Source organism: Epinephelus lanceolatus, chromosome 18 (genome assembly GCF_041903045.1).
Source record: "Epinephelus lanceolatus isolate andai-2023 chromosome 18, ASM4190304v1, whole genome shotgun sequence".
Classification (NCBI taxonomy): domain Eukaryota; kingdom Metazoa; phylum Chordata; class Actinopteri; order Perciformes; family Serranidae; genus Epinephelus; species Epinephelus lanceolatus.
This window is the reverse complement of record NC_135751.1, coordinates 12,289,710-12,313,432: the sequence shown is the minus strand read 5'-3', so window position 1 is coordinate 12,313,432 and position 23,723 is coordinate 12,289,710. Positions and strand designations below refer to the sequence as shown.

At 39.0% G+C, this 23,723-nt stretch overlaps 2 protein-coding genes across 2 annotated transcripts; one reads left to right on the top strand and one right to left on the bottom strand.

The window, feature by feature from the left end:
• Positions 1–410: 410 nt before the first annotated feature.
• LOC117268802 (protein NATD1-like) lies at positions 411–2,184 on the top strand. Its single transcript, XM_033645500.2, has 3 exons — positions 411–628; positions 1,413–1,531; positions 1,612–2,184. Exons 1-3 carry the CDS (start codon positions 475–477, stop codon positions 1,726–1,728), a joined length of 390 nt encoding a protein of 129 aa, XP_033501391.1. The 5' UTR covers positions 411–474; the 3' UTR covers positions 1,729–2,184.
• A 2,762-nt stretch (positions 2,185–4,946) lies between these two features.
• On the bottom strand, positions 4,947–17,054 carry LOC117267733 (germ cell-specific gene 1-like protein). Its single transcript, XM_033643723.2, has 5 exons — positions 16,535–17,054; positions 13,997–14,044; positions 9,583–9,735; positions 6,535–6,646; positions 4,947–6,359 (listed from the first exon to the last, which is right to left on the bottom strand). Exons 1-5 carry the CDS (start codon positions 16,836–16,838, stop codon positions 6,056–6,058), a joined length of 921 nt encoding a protein of 306 aa, XP_033499614.1. The 5' UTR covers positions 16,839–17,054; the 3' UTR covers positions 4,947–6,055.
• Positions 17,055–23,723: the final 6,669 nt, after the last annotated feature.

The window sequence follows — 23,723 nt, the reverse complement described above, 5'->3', positions numbered from 1 at the left end:
AAACCCAAAATATTTATTTCATCACTCAGTTTTTGTCAGAATGTTTCTTGGTTATGCTTGCAGTTAATTACAATTGATTTTTTTGTGAGTAACGATGGAATAATTTTGCTGTCTTCTCTGCAGTTAATACCAAATTACACAGCTCTTTCCAGAACATTCTCTTGAAAATTATTTGTAAATTACAGAACTGTAAAGTGAAGCGTCAACAGACAGACTTACATTCTGTACATTTGTTGTCAAAACATATGAAACATTTCTCATCATGACATGGTGGCTGTAATAAATAATTACATATTAAGCAGTGGAAGCCACATTTTAAAAACAGTGTAACCTGTTTGTTATGTAGTGTAGAGGTCAAGGAAAGGTCATGAGGAAGTTAATTATTGTCCTATGTGCATGTGGCGCCCTGTAGTGGTCAACCTTTACAATTACTACTACATGCTGCTCAGTCTTACGTGTGTTTCTCATGTATAAATGGCCTATAAAATATTGTCCACACTCACTGCGTTAAATGTCCGACTGAGGTATAATCCGGCCGCCTTCAGCACGTTAAACTCCGGCTGCAGTTTGACGGTGGAACATGACCGACAGAACCGGCGCTTCACCGTCTGTCCGAGCAGCGGGGCTGGTAAGCAGAGAGAGCCGGGGGTGACGCTCTGGTGCTGGTGGAGATCCTGTAAGGGAGCCCGGTGCCCAATCGCGGCCTACTGAAACACAAATCTTTGCGATGGAATAATTTACTGAGTATGCAGAGTATGCAGCAGTTTCTATACACATGTTTTTTTTTTGAGTTCTGCTCAAATATTGACCATGTTGTTTCTGTAAGGAAAGAAAACAGTCAACGAAACTTCATTTAGAAATCTAGGAATTTTATGTGAGTTTGCCCAAGGCAAAGATCGCACTGTTGATCTGCATGACGTGTACTTTATACAATTTCTTTCCAGCCGCTTAACAGTTAGGCATACATCATGTATGCCATAACAATACATTTCAGAACATTTTTGCCTAGTTGGCCACAGTAGTACAGCGGAAGTAGGCAAGTGGGGGCCACTTAAATAATGTTATTCTTGGAGGGAGTTTGGTGTTGTTAAAAATGTCTATCAATATGTTAATCTAGGGGCAGCTAAGGGCTCTTTGGGGCCTCATGCAGAGTTTAACATCCTCCTAATGTCCCTCATAGCATTAAAATTAAACAAAAGAGGCTGTAATTGCTCCCACAATAAAAAAAAACAATAATTCAATAAATACTCAATGTAATTCAATACTCAATAATTCATAGTAAACAGCTGATTTTGGATGTTGAATTTGCTCATGTTGGGGTCTCTTTTTGTTTTCGATGCCCCAAGGAGCTGTGTTATGTTTATTATGATTCGAGTAGATTACATTTGGTCTTTCTTTTCCTCCGTCTGCAGGTGGCCATGACTGTGCGGTGCTGCACTACAGATTCACTGGGGAGAAAGAGGTGGACTTAATGTCAACTTATGTACCAGAGACATATAGGGGCCAGGGTGTTGCTGCAGTGCTGTCACAGGTAAGTTAAACTTTTCAGGCGTCAGTTGGTTTTAAAAAGCTGTAATTATGTTTTTATTATATTTAATGTTCCTGTTGCAGGCTGCCATGGACTTCCTGGTTGAAGAAAACCTCAAGGCTCATATCTCCTGTTGGTATATAAACAAATACATTGAAGAAAACCCTCAAAAAAATTATAAAGAACTCATCATCACTTGACTGCAGCCTGTTGGTCCAGTACTTCTACCTCAAATCAACTATAACCTCATGTAAATAACTGTATTGTGCTGCAGAGGCCAAATGGAGGATGTGAAACATGTTGTACTTGATCTGCGTCATCTAAAAGTCATAATTCACATTATATTTCAAATTATATAGATGCCTGATTAAACCTGTTAAAATTAGGGACAGTATATTTTTTATTACTTTGTAATGAACATAAATGTAATGCCTATTAATTATGAGTAAATTTACTCAAAATCTCTCAAAAGAAATTGAGGGTTCAATGATGGTGTTTCTGCGTGATATTGATTTTATTTCAGTTTTTTGTTTTTTCAATCTGAAATAAGCAAATTGATCCTTTTTTTAATATCAGATTGCACTTTTTTAATTATTGTGTCTGTATCTGTCTGTGTAAATTTTTTTGTAGATTAATTAAAATGCAGTCTCTCTTCACTGAGTATTTTGCTATCAGGGGATGGGTGGGTTGTTTCCTGTGTGAGTGTTGATGGTCAATCACAACAACTATATGAATATTAATATACAGTACATATCGTCACTGCATCGCTGTATGACAAGATAATATCATGGTGCAAAAAATGTAAAAAAAAAAATAACACCCATTTCATAAGAAACAGGAATTTTCCTTGAGCTGCGAGGTCCCCATGAGCCCAGAATCTAAGATGAAATCGCATGTTATATCTTGGATCCTCGCTGCCTAATGAGATTGTTTCTTCCACCACAGCAGGAGAAATAATAGCTCAGCGTCAGGTTGTCTGCAGGGGACGTTATGTCGAATGATGCCTCTGGTAAGAACAAATAATCAAAGAGATGAGCAGATATAACAGACGTGACACTTGGAGGTGACTGAATAAAAATGTAGGTTTTAATTGAATTTGGTGGAGTTGTTTGCCCCAGTGGAGAAGTATGTTTTGAGTACAATTTTATTTTACATCTTCAGTAACAGGTAGCCTATACTGTATAATTAAATGATACAGAAATGCATTTCTGTGTTGTGTTAGAAATACAAACAAGCCTTCCCAGTTGCTCCTATCATATACTTTTGATCCAATAGATGTCAGTCTTACTCCATTAAAGACCCTTCATTCTCATTTGGTCTGGTACAGTGAAGTCAATGTATGATTTATATCTCATAGTAGAAAATGTCTAACATTCATTTGACCAATAAAAAGTGTCAGTCCAAGATAAATCATGAGAGAACTGTGACCATCAGAGGCGGTTTAAAGGTATGTGAATTGACTAAAAAGCAAATTCCTGATTTAAAATCGGACATAATGTTGATGTTTTTAAACCATCAGTGACAGAATCAAAGCATGGATAAAAATGTTATTTTGTTAAAATATTATAAATGTATAACAAAAAAATTGTGGGGGAAAAAAGCTTTTTAATGCCATTTCCTAAGCATATTCGCAGACGTCCTTGCATATGCACGTACCGTAAATTTGCCTGCCAAGTAGAGATCATCAATATAGCAACAAGCGCCGGCTCATCCTCTCAGCTCCATATGAGCTGTATGATGAGCCGAGCGCAGACATCAGCTCATCCCATCTGCTCCTGAATAACAGTCATGATTATAATACTCACAGTGTTGTCGGATCCAGACACATAGAAGATGTACAGTTTGTTGACAAGCATAATCTCTCTCCTCGGATGTGTTATGGTATGCACGGAGGGATTATGAGACAATGACAAAAGGCTTCCCACCCCTCCTATATATAAGAACAAGACACCCAGACTGACACATAAAAAAGAGAAACAACTAAAAATGATTAAAAGCTTTTTTGTGTCGTGTTCATTTTGTGTGTCTGTGTGGGTGTTTTGTCCCTATATGGTTGTTTTTGTGTCTTTGTGGTCATTCTGTGTGTCCTTAAAGTCCCCCTCCTCTAAAAAAATATATTCCCTAAATTGTCAGACCTTGACTACACCCAGTGGTGAAGTGGAGGGTATACGCAGGTATATAGGGTATACCCACCTCTTTCTTTGGCCGTTCACAGTATACCCACCTATCAGCGAAAAAGACATTGGAATATGTAGGTGAGTATACCCACTTCCTCCTTGTAAACGTATGCATGTATCTAGTGGTAGTACACCAGTATACTGGCTGGTATCGGTGCAGTCACTGTAGAGGTGTTTTCACATTCCTCTGGGGGGGGCGATGTCTGTTCACTTCCCCAAAATCTGAGATTCCAACATACGCTTGGTAAACTAGATTAGGTACGTCACTATTATGACAACCAATTGTTGTCTAATACTGGAACACATATTGTAGGGGGACCAAACTTTGACACAACACCAGCAAAGAATCCTGAAACCACCACCACAGAGTGAACTTGTCAGTACAGAGAGCAGAGTTAGCATTAGCATAGTGAAAGCTTCGACAGTTAACATGGTAGAGTACAGTTCTTGGATGTAAACTGAACCCTGGAGCTTCCTTCCTCTATCTACCAAAGACCCCATCGTGGCAGACATTATTGTATGTTTCACAGCTAGTCACACTGTATCAGCCACTGCCAGTTAGCATACAAGCTAACAAACAGCATAAAGAAATAAAAGATGCTGACTACACTTACCTGTCTGATAGCCTATAGCCCGTTTTAGATCGGATTTGTGCAAATTTGCAGGAAAGCCCAATCAGTCTTTTTTCAGCATTGGCAGTATAAAAACAAAATCGGGGAGTGTGGGGAAATGCCGCCTACCTACTTTTGGGTGCACAGAATGCGCCTTTTTGGGGCAATGGGGGGCGTGAGCAAGTAACAAAATGTGTAGCTCAGCATGTGACGTAAACAGTGACGTGGGAGGGAAGCCGCGGATAGTCAGTCCTTCGGGAGCTCTGTGCTTTCTCTCGTAAGCCGGCCCGTTCTTCACCATCCCTGTCATCTGACGGTTAATGGCCTCTTTGTTTGCGAGGACAAGGAGGGCGCGCAATTCTTTGTCTCCCCACTTGCTTATATTTACTGTAGTGTCTGTCAGGTTTGTGTTTCCCTCTTGCTACTAGCTGCTCGCTAATTCCTGCTATCAGCTGTTTCCTGTTTATCCACCGCCAGTGGGTCGCACGTGCGGCGTCATCAACAGCTCCTCGCACAAGTCTTCAACAGCCCCTCCCGTTGCAGAAGGCCTCCTCAGTCTGTTTAAACTAAAAGGGTTCCGCCAATATGACTACCCTACGAGGCGAAAAATTGGGCGCCTTGGATCAACTCACCAATCCGGCTCTGTGTGTCTAAACACTCGCAGCTTGCTGGCAAAACAGCCCAACATTCGCAGAAAATCTGGCAGTGTAAAAGGGGCTTATGTTTGCTGGTCGCCTATTTAGGTGCACAACAGACTCCTCAGCTGAATTTGGGTCTGACTGAGGCTAAAACTGTATGCCTGAGTCTTTCCAATGTTTCCTTTGTTGCTAACGGCAGCCATCTTGATGTGCATCGCTCTTTTACAGGGTGGGGTGGAGGCCACATCCAGAATTTCTCAATGAGGGAGGAAGAGTACAACTGCTTCCAGCCCCTTTTCAGCGTTTTTCTTTGAAGTTTTATGTAGGTAAACCATGATAAACAAAATACTATTATTGGTTTAAGTATTTTTACGTACTTTAATAGGTGTCAAAGAAGGACTTTAAGGACATTTTTTTGTGTCTTTGTGTTTATTTTGTGCGTCTTTGTAGTGGTTTTGGATTTGTTGTGGTCATATTGTGTATCTTGTTGTTTTGCATCTCTTTCCAATAATTTTGCATAGTCATTTTGTGGCTCTCTGTAGTTGTTTTGTGTTTGCATGCAGTCGTGCGATAAGCCCCTTCAGCCCATTCAGTAATCCATCTATGATGGTACAATAAAGTATTTTCTCACTGAGAGAATTTGTCCACCTTGGATGACTGTGCCTCTTCCAGAGAGCAACACATATAAAATTTGATGTAACATGGGCTAAAGAAAAGGCCAATTCAAAGAAAATATCTTTAAAGTTGAAACAGATGTATATGATGTGTGCTGCAGTAGCAGCCTGCACATCCTGCAGCTTCCACAGATTAGTGTGAAGATGCTGAAATCGCAGGCGTCTTCCCTTCCTCCCACAAATAATATCACATGGAAAGATTTGATGAAATGCATGTTGTGTCAAAGCCGACCATGTAACATTGTTTTCTAAATATAAGAATCTGGGCTCTGGTGTCCTAGACGAACCTTTGATGTGTGGCAGCAAAACAAACAAATATATCTCCTGTATTAAAAAATATAAATCCAGGAACAAGAGTCAATCTAGGTCCAGGAAATCAACCCTGAAAACTGTTGCAGTGGGGCACGGGGGGCACGGACTCCATTTTTTAACAATATGCCTCTCCTTGTGGTTCTGGTTCATTGTCCATTTCGACCTCAAATGTTGTTCCTGTGGAGGGCTTGTGGCCATTGACCGGCAGTTCTACCTGTGCCTCAGCGTCAGCGGGCACAGCGGTCAGGTACATGTCCCACATCTGCTCTGGAAGGTCCTCCTCAATCATTGTCTGCTTGATCATCAGGGTCTTTTCTATGTTCCGCCGCTTGTATTTAAACTCCATGATGGTCTTTGTGTACCTGTTGAGCGCCGTCACTGCAGAGCCCATGCAGGTGCCAAAAGAGCCCCACGCCAAGCTGAGAAGAGGTTTGAAAACAGTATTAGATTAAAGTCACTCTGCTGCAAATATAGGAACTCTATTAAATAGACAAATTAACAGGGATATGTCTTATATATGTATCTATATGGGTATTTCTATCCATTTGTCTCTACATTGACAGTTTGACTACATTTTTAATACAAAGTGCTTACACATAAGACCAGCTGTAGTCCCAGGTCTTAGGTCTCCAGTCTTCTGGCCCCATAGCAACAGCTAGCTGGAATATGGTAGTAAACATCATGTGGGCCACCATCCCACAAAGGCCTGAGGACAAGAGGAATGTGTTTTAGAATAGATTTTAAGATTCTATGGATTACTTTAAAGGCTCTTCTCAGAAGATACTTTTATTGGAGAGCCTTTCCTGATTTTAGACCGTCTTTTATTTCCTAAGTTTTTATATACTGAAGTGTTTTTTATCAGCTCTTTTAAAAGTTGTTGTTTTCATGTCTGTTTTAATTATTGACCTGTAAAGCACTTTGAAACTGTTTTGAAAGGCAATTCATTAAAAATAAAGATTACTATATTTAAAGGTTGAGCAGTTACTGAGCAACATAATCATTCATTTGGAGTCCTGTTTGTATGGAGCCCCTAAAGTCCCGAAACGTGATTTCTTTTTCCCACAAGATATTTATCTTGTGAGAACAAGTTAGTTTTTTTATGCACACAACATAATTAACTTGTCCTCACAAGATAATAATCTGAAGGGAGGGGCTCCATATCCCTGTGTCCACCTGATGAATGTAAGTCCAACACTCTCTCTTTTAGCTCTGTTTTTGGTCTCTACCAACTCCTGTGGGAAATATCTGCTAAATCTTCCACTATGCTCACCAGCTAGTCTCTTACTATGTCTGTCTGCTGTTTGCTGCTGAGCAGGTACAGTGGGTGTACAGTGTCAGAGATATTTTTGCTGAAAAGGAAACATGGTTTGTAAAAACAGTGATAATTAACTTAAACAGTAAAGTTGTTGACTGTAAAACCAAAAGAATGAGAAACCACTCGTGATCATTTTAAGTGACACCTGACATCTGTCACATTGCACCTAATCATCTATTTATTGTTAGTTTAAAAACAATTTAGTGCAGCTTTAAGTAAATGAGACTTTAAACTGACAAACCTTTTGTTGATTTTACTGTCCTGAATTTGGGTTTTTACAGAGTAGATAGATATCATATTACAGTTTTCTCACAAATAAATGGGAGGAGCAATCTTTAAGGAATGAATACTGACAGTACAACTGTATTTCAGACTCGGGTGGAGGTGAACCAGCCTCTCTGTTATCCTGACCCTCTCTCATCCAGCAGCCTGCCTCTCCACAGCTGCTTTTCTTGGGATTAACTCATAACAACAGGGGGGATGGGAGGGAGCTCCTCTGGGCAGGTCTGGGCACAGCCCAAAACCGCTGCCCCGGCTCCAATCCGATTAGTCCACAAACCAGCAAATCCTCCGAGGAAGTGAGTGGATGCAGTTCAGTTAGCTGCTCTGTGTGTTCGCTGCTGCTGACTGACCGTCAACCAGCCTGACCTGCTGCCCTGCTCCTCTTCTTCCTCATTTACAGCAAAGTTATCTTCACCTAAAATACAGCTCCATGTTTACTATAGAGTTGTATGACTTTAACCCCGCCTATTAAGCATTTATAAGTACCATTAAAACATTTAAGAAATGGTATATAACACACTATAATGTAGCAGATATGAGGGCATATAATGCAGACAACTATAATTCCTCTTGTGTGCATCTGACAGTGTATAAATAGACAATTAATGACAATATAGTAACTTGCGCAGATTGTGCAGATTTCTTCCCTCTGACACACCTGTCACATATTCAGGTGTCAGTAATAGAAAATATGTCATCATAAACACTTAAAATGCCCTTCTATCTACATACAACAACAATGTAGTGCACTAAAACCATAATAAAAGCCAAATAAAGTGATTTCATATACATCAGATTTGAATAGACTAAAGCATAACATATAACCATTAAGACAAATTTTCTTATCTTACTTAAATAATTAGTTTGGATAATTTAGGGAAAATACCCACACAGAGTTGAGGGTTGTTTGATTTCACATATATACTGCATTTATTTACAGGTAAATAAGGATTAAACTGAAGATTTAGAAATACAGACATTATTTCAAAAACAGAAAGTGAATTTATTAATCCAGATTTATGGCAGGAATCAAGAAAATTCTTTTCTGTGCTCTAATGTGTCCAGTTTAAACTGACATCCTGTGGCGGGCTGTCCCGCTGTGGTTTCACCCCTTTGATTGGTTCAGCCCAGCTGGATTTAGTTGAGTGATCCCAGCGGTAGTCGCTCAGTGTAAAACTGAGCATTTCAGAGGCAGAACTGTAAAAGTAATTTCAGTGACTGAGCTGATCCTCAGTAGGTGAAATTAAATAATTAATTTAAATAATTAATACATTGATAAATTAATTTTTTTTTTCAATGGCCTTTTAAATTTTATTCTTGTTATACCACTGTAAAATGCATCTTTTTAAAAATCATATTTCACTTAAAAGAAAATTGGAATTAATTAATGTATTTATTTTTTTTCTGTGACAAATACATTGCATTTACATTGTATTTCCTGTGACTCCTTCACAATAAATGCCTGCTCATGTTTTGCTGGGTTTGTAGCAGCAATAAGAACAGCAAACAGTGAGGCTGATATCAGGAAGATAAAATTACACCGCATTGTTTCCTTCGTGTGTGAAGGCAATTTCAAATAAGGATGGAAATGGCGGACTCCGCCACCAGCAATGCAAACTACCATACAGAGAGGTGATCACAGGATATAAAAGCATTGAAGTTATTACTGACACTACTATAAATAGTATAAAAAATGTGGTTTCATTTCATCTATGGGTCCTTCCAGGACCTGAACGAGACTATCACCTGGAGAATAGAGTGACTATTTTACATTTGGATGCTCAGCAGGCCAACAAGCTAAATGATACTCACTGAGGTTAACCTCAACCAGTCAGATTATTTCTGCCTCTGAGCTGTGTTTGTATAACTGTGACTCCAGTCAGACCCACTGTGGCATTGCTATGTGGAGCGTCTTTATCGAGACAGTTGGAGGTCTACGTCAGCTGCTGTGAATCAAACAAGTGGAAACATCCGGTCCAACATCACACCTGCTGTCATCTGTTTGATGACACAGTGACAGAAAGAGAAGAAAACAGCAGTGGTACCTGACAGGGCAGTGCACAAGGCAGCGAAGGCACTGAGCTTCAGTCTGTTCATGATACTGAAGCAGGGGCACTGCTCCAGAATCATCAGAGCCCCGCCTGTGAAGAGCAGGGTGAGGTACAGAGTCTCAGCCACGATACACAACCACAGGACACCTGGGGATGCAGAAAACAGGGTGGAGGGTGCGGGTAGAGACAGAATTGAGCTGTGTTGTCCTTATAATACCCCGTTGCTGATGAATAATCCCACTTGACTGGATGCATGTGGGTACAACAGGTCTGCTCCTTTTAGGTCTGGAGATCTGATTCTGTTCGTCTGGGACCGGACAGATTAATAAAATCGGGGCAGCAGCTGCTGGGCGGATGCTACTGATGCTAGTTGTTCGTAACATGCAAGTTGCACAAAGGTCAGACCTCACAGTGCAGTGCAGGTTTTTGTTTAGTAAAATGTTTCCAATTGATCGAGTTTTTCTTTTAATGATATCTTAACTGACCAACTGTGCTTGGTCCGGGCAGGAAAAAAATGTCAGCCTGGTCACAAACTATGTCAAATTTGAAGTAAAACAGTACACTAAAATATGTTAGGTGGGAAATAAACAACACTGTGACATAATCTTGATTCATATTTAATCAGTTATGCCTAGTTTGACAGTTTGATCTGAGTTTCATGAGCCTGGTGTATTTGTGCTGGACAGAACAGAGACAGGTGATGCACTATTGTCAGTCATCGTATCAAAACCACCCTTTTGTAGATTAATCATTGTAACTGGCACAGCCCGGGCCAACCTTGCTAAAAAACTGTCTGAACGGAAATGAACGGACACATCTGCCAGAGCAAATGAAACATGAGCTGCATATTAGTCTGGTTTCCAGTCTACATTAAGTCAAACCTCAGTGACTGGATGTTTTAGCCAAAATGCACCATGGGAATTGTTGTAGTTGTATTAATCTTTTGTTCCAATAAGTCACCCAGGGAAGTTTCATACCAATCCAAAATGTAGAACTGTTCTAGCTGTGACATTGTCAGCATGACAAATGAATAAATTCTCATTTTCTATGTAGTACCCTACTAAATTTGTTCACATCTTATTTCATACATTTGTATTTGGTTGACAAATATACAGAGTTTTAGTGTGAAGACATGTATATTGCAGTAGGTTTTACAATTTCCTACACCTTGAATGTCCTTAAACATACAAGTCCTGTTGTTAGATGTCAGTCTGTCATTAACCAATCAATGCTTATCAAAGATGAGTCTCTTAGGGGCATCAGTGGCTTAGTGGATAGAGCAGGCGCCCCATGTACAAGGCACTTGCCGTAGTGGCCTGGGTTCAACTCCAGCCTGTGGCCCTTTGCTGCATGTCATTTCCTCTCTCTCTCTCTCTCTTGCCCTTTCACACTTAGATTTCCTATCAGTCATAGGCAAAAATGTCCCAAAAAGTATCTTGAAAAAAAAAAATCATACCTCTGCCAAATAGCTTGCCTCGCTCCATTAAAATATTGAATTTAACGTGGCCCGAGCTAGCTTAAGGTAAACATCTGCTCCTTCTAAAGATGATTTATGATTTATGATGACTTATTAAGAGATACTAACACATTCAGCAAATATTTAACATAATTCAGTATTAACTGTAGCTCCATGTAAAGTGAATAAATTTGATGTTTCTCAGCTAATCCTCCGCTCGTCTGCGTTAACGACGCAGTTTACACGTTTTTTTAAACTTCCGATTTATTAAAAAATTGTTCTGAGTGAAACATGATGCTGAATTTCGCAGCAGACTTCAGTAATAGTAATATAAAGTAGTAGCAAAAGAAATAACTTTTGGCGTTCATTTTGTGATACAAAGAAAGTACAGTAAATCAGTAACACATTCTCAGCTCTAATGAGTAAATACTTATTTTCTTTTTTCAAGGTACGTTGCTGAATTTATTTTATAACGAGTGATTTTCTAGTTCACATTATTTAAAAATGTGATAAAAAATAAATCAGTATTTGCTAAACTGAAGGCAAATTACTTTTGAAAAGAACCAGCTTTGGCTGTTAGCCACCAAGAGTAGCCACTAGGACTAACCACAGACAGTCTATGGAAATAACTAGCTTAATGCTACTTCTGCTATCTCACTGGTTGAAAGTGAACACAGAGATGCTAGATATTGTTTGTAAGTTCATTAAACCTGTTAAAGTTACTATGTTCATATTGTTACAAATATTATCAGTGTATCAGTCTGTAGCTCTGTTAAAGTACCAGAGGAACGTGTTTGACGTCATTTTCAGTCAGTGGTTTGCTAAGCTACATGAACTCTGAGCACCAGGTGAGCTGTGGCTAGCACTGTTGCCAACTCCTCAGTAAGAAAAGTAGCTATTGGCTGTCCTAAAAGTCGCTAGAAGTCGCTAAATGACGTCATCGCATAATTTGCATAATTGTCCATATGCATGTAATTGTAATGGCTACTGTAGGAGAGAGGAATAACATCGTGGGAGAGACAAAAACTGAGTAAAAAAACCACCCTGAATATGTTTAGAACTACAAATGAACCTTCTTTCAGTGATTTATATTAGACAAAGAAAATTTTACATTTACATCCCGCCCTGACTGTAAACCAGGTCAGGATCAGCCACTGGTGGCTAGTTAGCTTAGTTAGCTAGCAACCATGTGCTGGATGGAAGAGAAGTGACTGCTGCGTAGGGTGACCATATTTTGATTTCCAAAAAAGAGGACACTCAGCCCGGCCATGAGGTAGCCTACTTAAATGATACTTGCCGTTTACTCAAAGATGCCTTATAATTTTAATATATTTAAAGTTTATATGTATGAATAGAATATTCAGTTATATTACAAACTAATATCTCTCAAAGACAGAAATTCAGATAGGCCCCTATAGATAGGGGACACATAGCCTACACACACAAGGGTGTGGCTACCCGATCTGAGCCCGATGGGTCCCGATGGGCAGGCCTACCTGACGGGTCGGGCCGGGTTTGGTCAAAAATGTATAAATTGTATTCGGGCTCGGGTCGGATTCGGTCAGCTTTCAGTGAAAATGTAGTGTAAAAATAAATAAAATCCTATTGTCTGTCCTGTTTATTGCTGGACTGTTATTTACTTGACAACACCTAAACATAACATACACACACATAGGCTGTTTGTTTCTACCTCTCCCCTCGCTGGAAGCCTCGGAACTCCCACCGCCCGCCTCCATGTTGATTAAATGCTGAAAATTAAATAGGCTAAAAGAGGGAGACAGGTTTTTCCTATTTTATCTTATTTTGTTTTATTTCTCTCTCTCCCCTCGTTGGAAGCCTTGGATCTCCCGCCGGCCGCTGCCCGCTGCCCGCTCCCGTCTCAATCACGGAGGTCTCTCTCTCTGCGGAGCACCCACGGTGCACACCCGGCCTGTTAAATAGCCTGTAACCATAACAACTGTTATGGCTCGGTTCGGTTTTGGACATACAAATACAGAATGACTGTCGGGTTCAGACGGGTTCGGACAGAAATATGCGGCCCATGCCGCACTCTAACACACACACACACACACAAGGAAAACTGGACATTATCATCAATTTATAAACACCCCTCGGACGCCCCGGACAGGACGTCAAAAGTGGACATGTCCAGGCAAAGGAGGACGTTTGGTCAGCCTACTGCCACGTGTGAAAGAAAAGACACTTTGCACATAGTTTCTGGGTGAGTATGGACACTGAGAACTGTGATAAATTAAATATTTGTAGTTTAAAGGCAGTAAGTATATTGGTAATTTTTAATTCTGTGGATAGTGTGCTTCAGAGGCTGTGACCAGAGCTGGTGCAGTGGGAAGTGTTGTTCACCTAATTTGGGAATAAATAGTTTTAAATTCATTCATGCTCTATTACACTCTTGTATCTTTCAGGGATAGTGTTACTACAGTATTGTGAGTGGGAGTTTAAAAGCTCACAGTATAGCTTCATAATTTGCTACCTGGGCTGCTCTATATTTTAGTCAGATGTATATGCCCACAGTAGACACATCCCAGTTTTACATTTTAGTAGAAGCTTACCAGTTCATCTCCCATGCTGAGTGTGGGGAGTATGTTAAGAGGTCTGTATAAAAAGTTTAAACAAATCTGAACTGAGTTGGTGGGCTACTTCCAATAAAAGGGGTGTCCAAAATATTTTAATATTGTGTCAAAATAACTAAATCAAAATTAGCGTATTCCAGTGTTGATATGACACTGGTTGGTGGTTTACACTAAAACTTGCTTGTTTCCCTGACTACAGTGGAAGTCAAGGTAAATAATGAAATCTAGGTAGCCATGCTGTAATATATCCATCTAAATAATGTTACCGTGTTCAGGAATGCATCAAGCAATTCTGTTTCTCTATAAATTTTCAAACCAAACATTTGCTCATAGTTTAAAATGTCAAACTTAATAACTTTACCTCTTTCATGCTCTGGTGCAATCTCTGAGAAGTCTCGACAGTCGAAACCTGTGAGCAGAAGAAAAACTACAGTAAAATTAAGCTGTTGTAAAAAGAAATTACTTTTTTTTTACAGGCCTGTAAACTTGACTTGTAATATGGAGAGGAAAATGTAGCATGTTATGTAATATTTTTCTTGAAATATATGGACTTATTTTTATAAAATCTTAGTTGTTGAGTTGTTGTTTTTAAAATTGGTGCAACACTTTACTGTACTAACCAAAAAAAAAATCCAATTTATTCAGCATTGTTCCAGTAATTTCAGATGAAAATGAGTAAAAAAGTAAAAAAAACAACAACCAAAAAACAAACAAGTCGTTTCATAGTCAGCCCTTTATCAGATTGTGTTCTTGAGAAGGTGACCTGCACACTGTGTACCAGTCATATTGATAGAAGTCAGTAAGTTGCATGCAAATCCATAGACAATCTTATTCTTCACTATTAGCAGAGCTTATGAAGCCAAATGGGATGGCTCGCATGCAACACAAAGAGAAATGGTTTTAACCCAGTTCTGACTTGCTAATACATGTGTGAGGAGTATGAATTATGCATCTGCCCTTTTTTTGCATTTGGATAACAGTTACACGTCCTGATAAACACACAGAGACATTCTGCTCACTCCTATTTGTTACTTGGAATTACACTTGAAAGATGGAAGCTCAGGGGAAACTTAAAGGACCTGAAAACATATTTTTCTTAATGAACACACACACACACACACACACACACACACACACAAGTCAACGACAGTTTCATTGTATTTTGTGTTTTTCACAGGAGAGATTTCTGTATGTTTTCTTTTTCACCTCAAAACTCTTCTCATGGGTATAAAGTGGGTGGGGCTCCACTAGAAAAAGTTCATGTCAAATACTTTGATCCACGAATTATTCTGAAAAAACCTCTGCACATCTGAATGTATGACAGGTGCATTGGAGGGGGTGAAGCAATACTCCAGTCATCAATTTCACTGCCCTGTCCTGATGAAAAAGTCATTAAAGTAATTTTCTGATCAGTAGAGATTCTCTTAGAGGCTAACAATAACTTTATCTACTGTAAACCTGAACATACAGAACTGTAGCATTATGACAAGACCTGTCTAATTTATGTTTTTGCTGCAGTTTTATTTACAGAATGACCTACTATCATCTTTTGAAGCAATACTTTCAGTATGAAGAGTAATATTGCAGCATGGGAAAGTTCCACTCCACTACATTTTGGAATGATATACTTTTTAAACTTTGCTACCTGTATATGACAGCTTTACCTTTGCAGATTAAGATTAATACAAAACACAACAACAAATAAATCCTGATGGATTATCATATGTTAAGATACCTGTAATATATTAAGTAGTTAAAGTAAGCTCCACCATTACCTGCAGCAACATTAACACCCAAAGCATCAGTAATTATAATCCAGTACTATCTCTGAAATGGGCCATTCACACAATCAGTACTTTTACTTTTGGTACTTTGAGTCACATGTTGAATGCAGGACTCTGTGCAGTGTTTCTACACTGTGTTATTGCTACTTTTATGTTCTGAAAAGATCTGAATACTTTCTCCACTACTCATAAAGATCCAGACTGCAGGCAAACTTACCTTCCGATATGATTTCCTGGTTAAATGTTTAACAGAGAAAATGTATACAGGTAGGTAAGTTTTATGTTCTGTTTGTTAATATTTAGCTTTGATATTAATGTTGATTAAACTTGGCGATTGTGTGTGAATAACTCACGTCTATGATGCAATATGTAGGACATTTATATGGGTACCTGCAGCAACATCTCACAGCCTTAAATCAACTCTAGGCTGATTTTTCATTCATTTTTAAAGACTTTCTATGCATTCTTTAGCACCATTTTATACTGCCAATGAATGCTATTTATCATTGTGAACATTTAACAAAGTATAAAGCTGCCATACAAAAAGTGACACAAGCAGCTATAGAATTGGACATATTTTTAGTCATGATCACTCAAAACATTACTACAGGATAGTTCAAGGTTGTACAAATGATTGTTTCTCTATTTATACACATAAATACAGCAAAAAAAAGTAAAATCCTGTAAATCATGGAAAATGTTGTCACAGTTTTAAAAACATTTGTAGGTTTTGTTTATACACTGGGGGAGACACCTATGAAATAGGGAGTTTGAGGTCCACTGCCAGAAAAATTTCAGCATCAAACCCTTATTTTCCTGCATTCTGGTGAATTTTTATGCACAGTTTGTGCCTTTTCTGCATCAATTTATGGTGTAAATATCTTTAATTTTGTCACAGTAAAAGTACTCTGCTACATCTACACCTATGGATGTAAATAAAGTAGTGTTACGGTTACTGTAGATAAAACACATCCAGTGTATTCACCAATGAATAGATGGTCTTGGTAATAACGATGCTGAGATTCGGAACCTTGAGATTGACAAAGGAGTCAGATTTTTGTTTCCTCCACCATCACTTCCTGCTTTCAAACACCTCGCTGAAGCTGAAGGCTTACCGTTCATGTCGGCGGCCTGCTCGCAGGAGAAAAATATTCCTGTGTGAAACTTCCTTAAAAGAAACTTCTCCTCTCCGGTTTCAAAGATGTACTGGACCAACCGGCTGTCGTTGATGTTGGAGTTGTTGAAGCGGATGCAGAACCACTGCTTCACCTTCACTGGCGGTCCTGTGCAGAAGGGTTTGGCCACCTTCCTGGTCCCCTCGCACCAGTAGCTGGTGGTCACCGCTGATAAGGCAAAAGCAAACGCCACAAAGTTGAGGGTGAGTGCCAGAGAAGCCCGCCGCCCGCGCTCTAGCCTCATGGTCGAGGCCAGGCCAGAGGAAATGAAATGAAAAGGCAACTAATCCTGGCTTTCGATATGTAGCCACCGTGTTTCGCCTCCCAGCAGATATATCAAATCTTCATAATCTCGTTGGGGCTCCTTGGGTGAGAATTTTGTACATCCCTCTGCCGGCTCTAATGATGCAGCACCACCTTGATTAAAGGATTCATTCTCTCCACTTCCACAGAAACAATAGAAACCCATGGCAGTCTTTGCTTTTCTCTGCTTCATTTGAACTCTTTCACTCTCTGCTGCTCGTCTAACCCCATCCTCGCTCCTCCCCTTCTACAAATCTTTTCCTGCAATATTATCCATTACAAATGGCAAATTATATCCCAGACTTCCTTTGAGCATATTAATAACAAAAAAAGATTACTATGAGCTTAGATTATAATCCAGTGCAAGTTTACAGTCCCCTGATTTTCCTGCATGCTATGTCAAAGCGTAACTCAAAGTAATTGCAGCCACAGATGTAAGATCAAGTGCCTGTTTTACAGTCGGTGACCTGTGACATAATGTGTACAGTCTCATATGAAAATCCATCCATCCAATGTGTGTGCATGCAGGACAAATCTCCTCATGTCTAATAGCCTGCTGATATGGGAAAACGTAGCGCAAATGAAGACAAATAACTTACAGAAGTACGTGAAGGAGATGACAGATGTTAGGAGAAAACATCTGCTGCCTTAACTCTAGATAATTTTCCATCACTCCATTAATTTTGTCATTGAATTCTGCAGCTCAGAGTTTCAGTAACAAATGTGTCACCTTTGGTTTCAGCTGTTTAGTGCAGGCAAATTAGTGCCATTTTAAAAGCTGAAATGATGTGAGTTGCATACCTTTTTCAAGTCTCGCCAACATCAGATGGTGTTGTCTGGGATTAAAACATGGGTAAATGAGCAGAGAAACGGTCTGGTGACACTAAGAGGAATTAATGCAGTACCACCAGCCTGTTTATTGGCAAGATAAAGTGGGCAGGCTGAAAATGGCTAACAAGAACCAGACCAAGAGACTGTTTCTTGGTGTCATTAGCATGCTAACATCCTCACAATGACAGTGCTAAAATGCTGATGTTAAGCTGGTATAATAATTACCATGTTTACCATCAGTTAGTTAGTTAGTTAGTTAGTTCAGTACCAGTGTTAGCATGCTAATATTTGCAAAGTAGCACTAAACACAAAGTAAAGCAAAGGCTAATGTTTTGTATGTATTTGGTCCTAAACTATAGTGGTAGACAAATTTAAATGTCCCTAATGTTTGCCCAGATGAAAAGTCAGAGTCACCAAAGCTATTACAGTTCATCCTGTGGGAAACACGAATGTCTGTGCCTATTTAAGACCAACCCATCTGATACTTCTTGAGATATTTTACTCAAAACTACAAGTATCAACCCTAGGTTCAGGGGATCACCTGGGTTATTAGGGTTCCTCTTCTGGGTACCAAGAATGTCTGTAGCAAATCAATCATCAATCAATCATCCAGAAATATTTCAACCAAAGTGGTCGACTGACCGATAAACATTTCCATGCTTGGAGCCGTGCTGCAAGATAAAATGATGTTTATTTTCTCATATTTTATGGTAAAAATACTGGATAGTTTATCTATTCATGGCCCTAACAAGGATTGATGTGTGAAACTGGTAAAGGTTTAAATTGGTAAATTAAGCAGTCTTATACAAAGCTTATAAGTTCTACTTTTTACTAAGAGTTTCTTGACTGCTGAACCACGTGTACACTTAAACTGATTATTATATTTTTAGGTTGGCCTTTTTTATGGTGGTTAAAAACTAACCAATGGAGGCTGTGTTTGCTCAGTGTGGTTTCATTGAATGTACTGTATGTGACACATTTCCAATAATGTTCCTCCTTGTACAGTAAGTATGTGACACAGAGCTGCTCTGTTGTTTAAGACGTGTTGCTAGGGAACAAATTGGTGTCCCTGGTGAGTTTTCAAAGCACAGACATTTAGCATTATGTAAAATTTCATCTGTGTTGAGTCTATCTTACCTCGTGCACCAGAGGCATCTGAGTTTGGCCACGATGACATTTTTCAGAGTAAAATCTTCTCAGTTAAGTATTTCTACGGTTGAGAATGAACCCTAAAGCTTACAGTAAATCTCAGTGACACATACCATAGAATACAGCAGCTACATGCCACATGAAAAACATGTTTTTATGCAAACAATCTCCTAACTATATGAGTTCTGCCTCTGATAGTATGAAGAAAAATGTCTCGCTGTACATCATTAGTTTTTACAAACTCTCTAGAGACTATTCATGCAGTCAGAATACAGTGAGGTTAAAATACACAACAGGCCTTAGGACAGTCCCTTAAATTTGGTTTACAGTTATTTGCAGATACTTTCAAGTATTTCTCCCTCTGTAAATGATCACCGAAACTGAGTGTGGTCTATAGTATAAAGAAACAATATTAGAATAGAAACTATTAGTAACATCACAGTGTGCTTTATCTTTTCACTAAAAACAACCATTTATTGCTTCTTTGGTGATATGCAATGCTCTGACTGGTTAGATAAGTAGAGAACTACAACAAAATAACATTTCTTCACTAAAAGGAAAAAGCCAAACTGCAGTATACTGCAGATATGCAGTATATTGATTTGAATATACACATGCTCTTAATGATGGCCATGTGGTTTTAATAAGCTGCATGCACACCAATTAATCAGTATAAGTGTATAGTTGCAACTCCACCAATTTAGACTCATCTTCATGTTGACTTGCCCTTGTGGAAAGGTCTAAATACAGTATTTACCTACCCAGAGAAATTAAAAATACATTTCCCTAGTTTTCATCCTGTGTCCCTGTGTAATTTGATCATTTATTTCATGTTATAAGCCAAATAAATCATCATCAGAGTATTTTTACATCAAAAAACCTTTTTTATTTTCTTCTGTAAAATGTAATACATAACTCTGAGCCTTAATAAAATGTATACGGGTGAGCTACATAATAATTCCCTCCCTGTACAGTTGTCATGAATATTGAAATTAGCTATTAAGACCAAACCTGTTTTTGTACCAGGCCATTAACATGTTTATTTCTGCTGTAAAGTCGGGCATTTTAACATGGGGATCTGTGGGGATTGACTCTGTTTTGGAGCCAGTCTCAAGTGGACCTTGATGAACTGCAGTTTTTGGCACTTCGGCATTTGCTTCATTTCTCAGCCTTGGAGGTTGCCACTTGGTATTCTGTCTCTGTCTGAATCGCTCTGTTTTAGCACCTGTCTTTTTAAGACCTCTCCCTGAAAGCCCAGTCTGCTCTGATTGGTCAGTGTTTACGGGTCTTCCCCATCCACACTATCTCGTCTTCAGACATCAATGCATTAGAGGAAACTGGATACAACATTGGTGACAGGGCCCCTTTCCTTTTAATGAGGTGCCGCTCAGTGGCACATGAAGTCAGGATGGCTCAACTGCTATGTATAAAATTACCCAGATGATCGGCACTGCTTTTGCATTGTGCGGCCCATAGAGCTGGCGTACTAGAGACTTAGAGCGACTGAGTGCCACAGAGTGCAGCCGAGTGTCCTTTTCCGCTGGCTGAATGGCCTACATCCGGTTAAGCCCTCCAGTAACTTGAATGACTATAAAATGATCTAGACTTTTGAAAAGTTATTAGAGCGAATGAATCAAATCCTGATTGTGAAACATGCAATTTTGCGGGGGTTGTGCCGCTCAAAAAAATGTATTCACTGATTTACAGATGTCTCTTTCACAATGTAAGTCAGTGAGAAGAAGTCTTTTTGGGCCACGGGGCTTCAAGTGACGAATCCTTCTTCGCAAATCCAAGGTCTCATGCAGTGAATAACTGATATACAAATGGTCATCTTGTGGGTGAAGAATTTTCTTCAAACAGTTCACAAATGGGTATGAAGGTCTGATGTGTGGGAACATAGAAAAGCCTTTAGAGTCTTAGATCTCTTTGCAAGTTAAGTATTTGCATCAATGAATGTTGATTTGTTATTCATGTTGAGTCAGGTAAATTTGTCTTTAAACTTGAGAGCAGTACTTTGAGTCGTAGCCAGCATCTCACTGAGTAATTCCCCTGAACACAAAGAGATTATTTGGAACATTAGCTTCCATGTAATAAAAATGTAAACACTACACAGGAAAAATAAGTCCAGCATCACACTTGATGAAGCAGTAAGCCTCTTGTACAGTCAACATTTCCCAGATTATCCCTTTTTTACATAATAAATACCTGCTAAAGGGAAACTCGTTCTGAGTAAAAACCGTAATATCAAAGTTTCACTGACAGATGTGAGATTTCCTCCCAAGGCAGGGATGCTCGACATTCTGTGCATTTCATTACAGAACCTAAATATTATGTGATTATGTAAAAGTACATGATGACATTTGAAAGACTAAAGAATGATTTTGGGTTTCCTAATCTGATTTTGCAAAGGTAGCTATGCAGAGTTTCAGATAGATGCTTCCAATTTAGACAAAAAGAGGACTATATCCATTTACCAGTTGAGAAAACCAGTTGGTCTCTACTGATCCTCAGTATCTCTTTTATGCATATATTTCACTTATTTTCTCTTACCTTTGTTTTGAGTACTTTAATGTGGCTTTAGGTGTCATTTGAGATCACTACAGTGTGCATCAATCAGACATTAGGTGCATCAAAAAATATCACCAACAGTGGAGGATTTTAGGATTATTAGGACATGGAACACATCTGTTTTCTATCTTTTATCTTAGCTTATACTGACATTACCATTACACAACACACATCCCACTTATCCCAATTTATAAATTACCTTCACTCACTGTGGTGTGGTGTTGGAACCACTGCAGCAGATGGTCTTGTAATCTGGCCTGAGACTATTACACTGGAGACACAGATAATCTCATCCCATTCATTGTGGAGGAGCAGCCCACACCACAAAGAGGCTTCACCACGACCCCCAGCGTCCGGCCGGCCTCGTCTGAATCCCTCACCGCCCTGTTAGCGCTGTTGATGTCTCTGCCTTGTTTTCAACAAAACCTTCACTGTCAGTCTGCTGGATCTAGACCAAGACCCATGGTGTGCAGTGAAAAGCTGAGATAACCAATGAGAAATTCAAATACTCACAAACATACATAATCATGATAAGCGTAAAAAGGCTTATTGTCAGTAAAGCCTAGTAGCCCAAGTAAGTTATCATAGTCTGTCACTTCGGAAAACAAAATGAATTTAGTTTAGCCTGCATTTAAAACATGTTTGAAACAGCAGTTAGTCAGTGCTCTTTGGAGATTGTTAAAGCTGTAGTTGTTTAATAGGGTCATAGTTTGAGCATTATGATATAAGATTTTGTCATTGGTATAGAGATGTGCTGATATAATATAATGTACAGTATGTGTAAGGTAAACAGAACAGGACCCAGGATAGATCCCTGAGGGAACTCCTTTGGATTCAGGAAGTAGCTCCGTTGCTGACTTGCTCAAATACTTTTTATTTATGGAAAAAATAAAAACATTGTGCAACTACAATCATCTTAAATCAAGCAATAGCTTGTTGTGCCTTTTTCCTTTTAGGAATACGTTCAGTTCAGTCAATTCCATACTTATGACGTGGACTGAAATTGTACCCTTAAGGCCAAGTCATAGTTTCTGCAAGGGTCTGCTTTGGTCTGTGTGATTTAAATGTCGCCATCCACCCATGTCCACAAGAGTTCACACAGACCCTGTTGGATACAAATCTTCATGCAGGCCAGTTGTTCTTAGACTGTCACCCATACTGTTCTAATCCTCAATAAAAAACTTCAGAGTTTGATTTGAAATAGGTTTACTGTTGATTATTAAAGAGTACACGTAAACTGAGCTGGTCCCGAGAGCAACCAACAAACAACCTGATAAAACATCATCTTTTGTGAAAACACCACCTTTTCCTTTTGGGGATGTATTGAAAGTCTCTGATTAGTTATGAATTAAAAAACAGGACTGTGTGTCATTACAATTTTCACATAATGGAGGTGCTAATATACAAGGAAACCACATTATATAGCTGAGACTCAGCAGCTTTTCACCGACATTCAGTGTATAAAAATGTCCAAGCCTTTAAGGGTGAGTAATAATTTTCAGCATATTAACAACTGGAAGCTCTTAGTTTATGTATGTTTATTTTTTTCTGCTCAGCAATTTGTAAGATTACGTGATGCTAATTTTATTGACTGTTAAGGGCTAAAGACTAACTTATTTAGTAGTGCTGTAGCCCCTAACTGAAAATTTTAGGAGCACAAGCAGAAAATTTAGGGGTGCGCCTTAAATCGTCCTGCAACGCAATTATTCACATTTTTGGCCATTTTAACTGTATCACAAACTATATGTAGTCTACTGTATATTAACATTGGACTGTTAATTCATGAGACACAGTGCTGAAAAAACACAAATGTAGCGAGGTGAGACACCAAACAAAAATGAATCTGGTGTGGCTTTTACTTTCACTTCTGCTGGCGAGCATTTTTACAAACGGTAACCAACAATCCTGCGTATTATACCTTTAAATTTAAATAAAAATATACTGTAAAATGGCAGCTAAATTAAAGGCAAATCTATGTGAAGTGGAGGAACGTATAAAGGCTTGATAGCATCAAATTATAAGTGGTCCAATGTAACTCAATATTACAGAAAGTTATTTAGCCCAGGTATGGCAGATGGGATTGCCGTTTATGCAATAATGCTGCAAAAGGGATAGGAGGTCTCCCAGATGTTGACCTTTAAAGTGTTAGCCACCTGTTGTGTTTAATCCACTGCTTATACCTACAGTATTTAACTGTGTCTTCAAAAAGGTGTCATAGTGCTGTGTCGTGGTTATCCCCTTAATCTTCAAGACAGCTGTCTGGATTTAGGTAGTGATG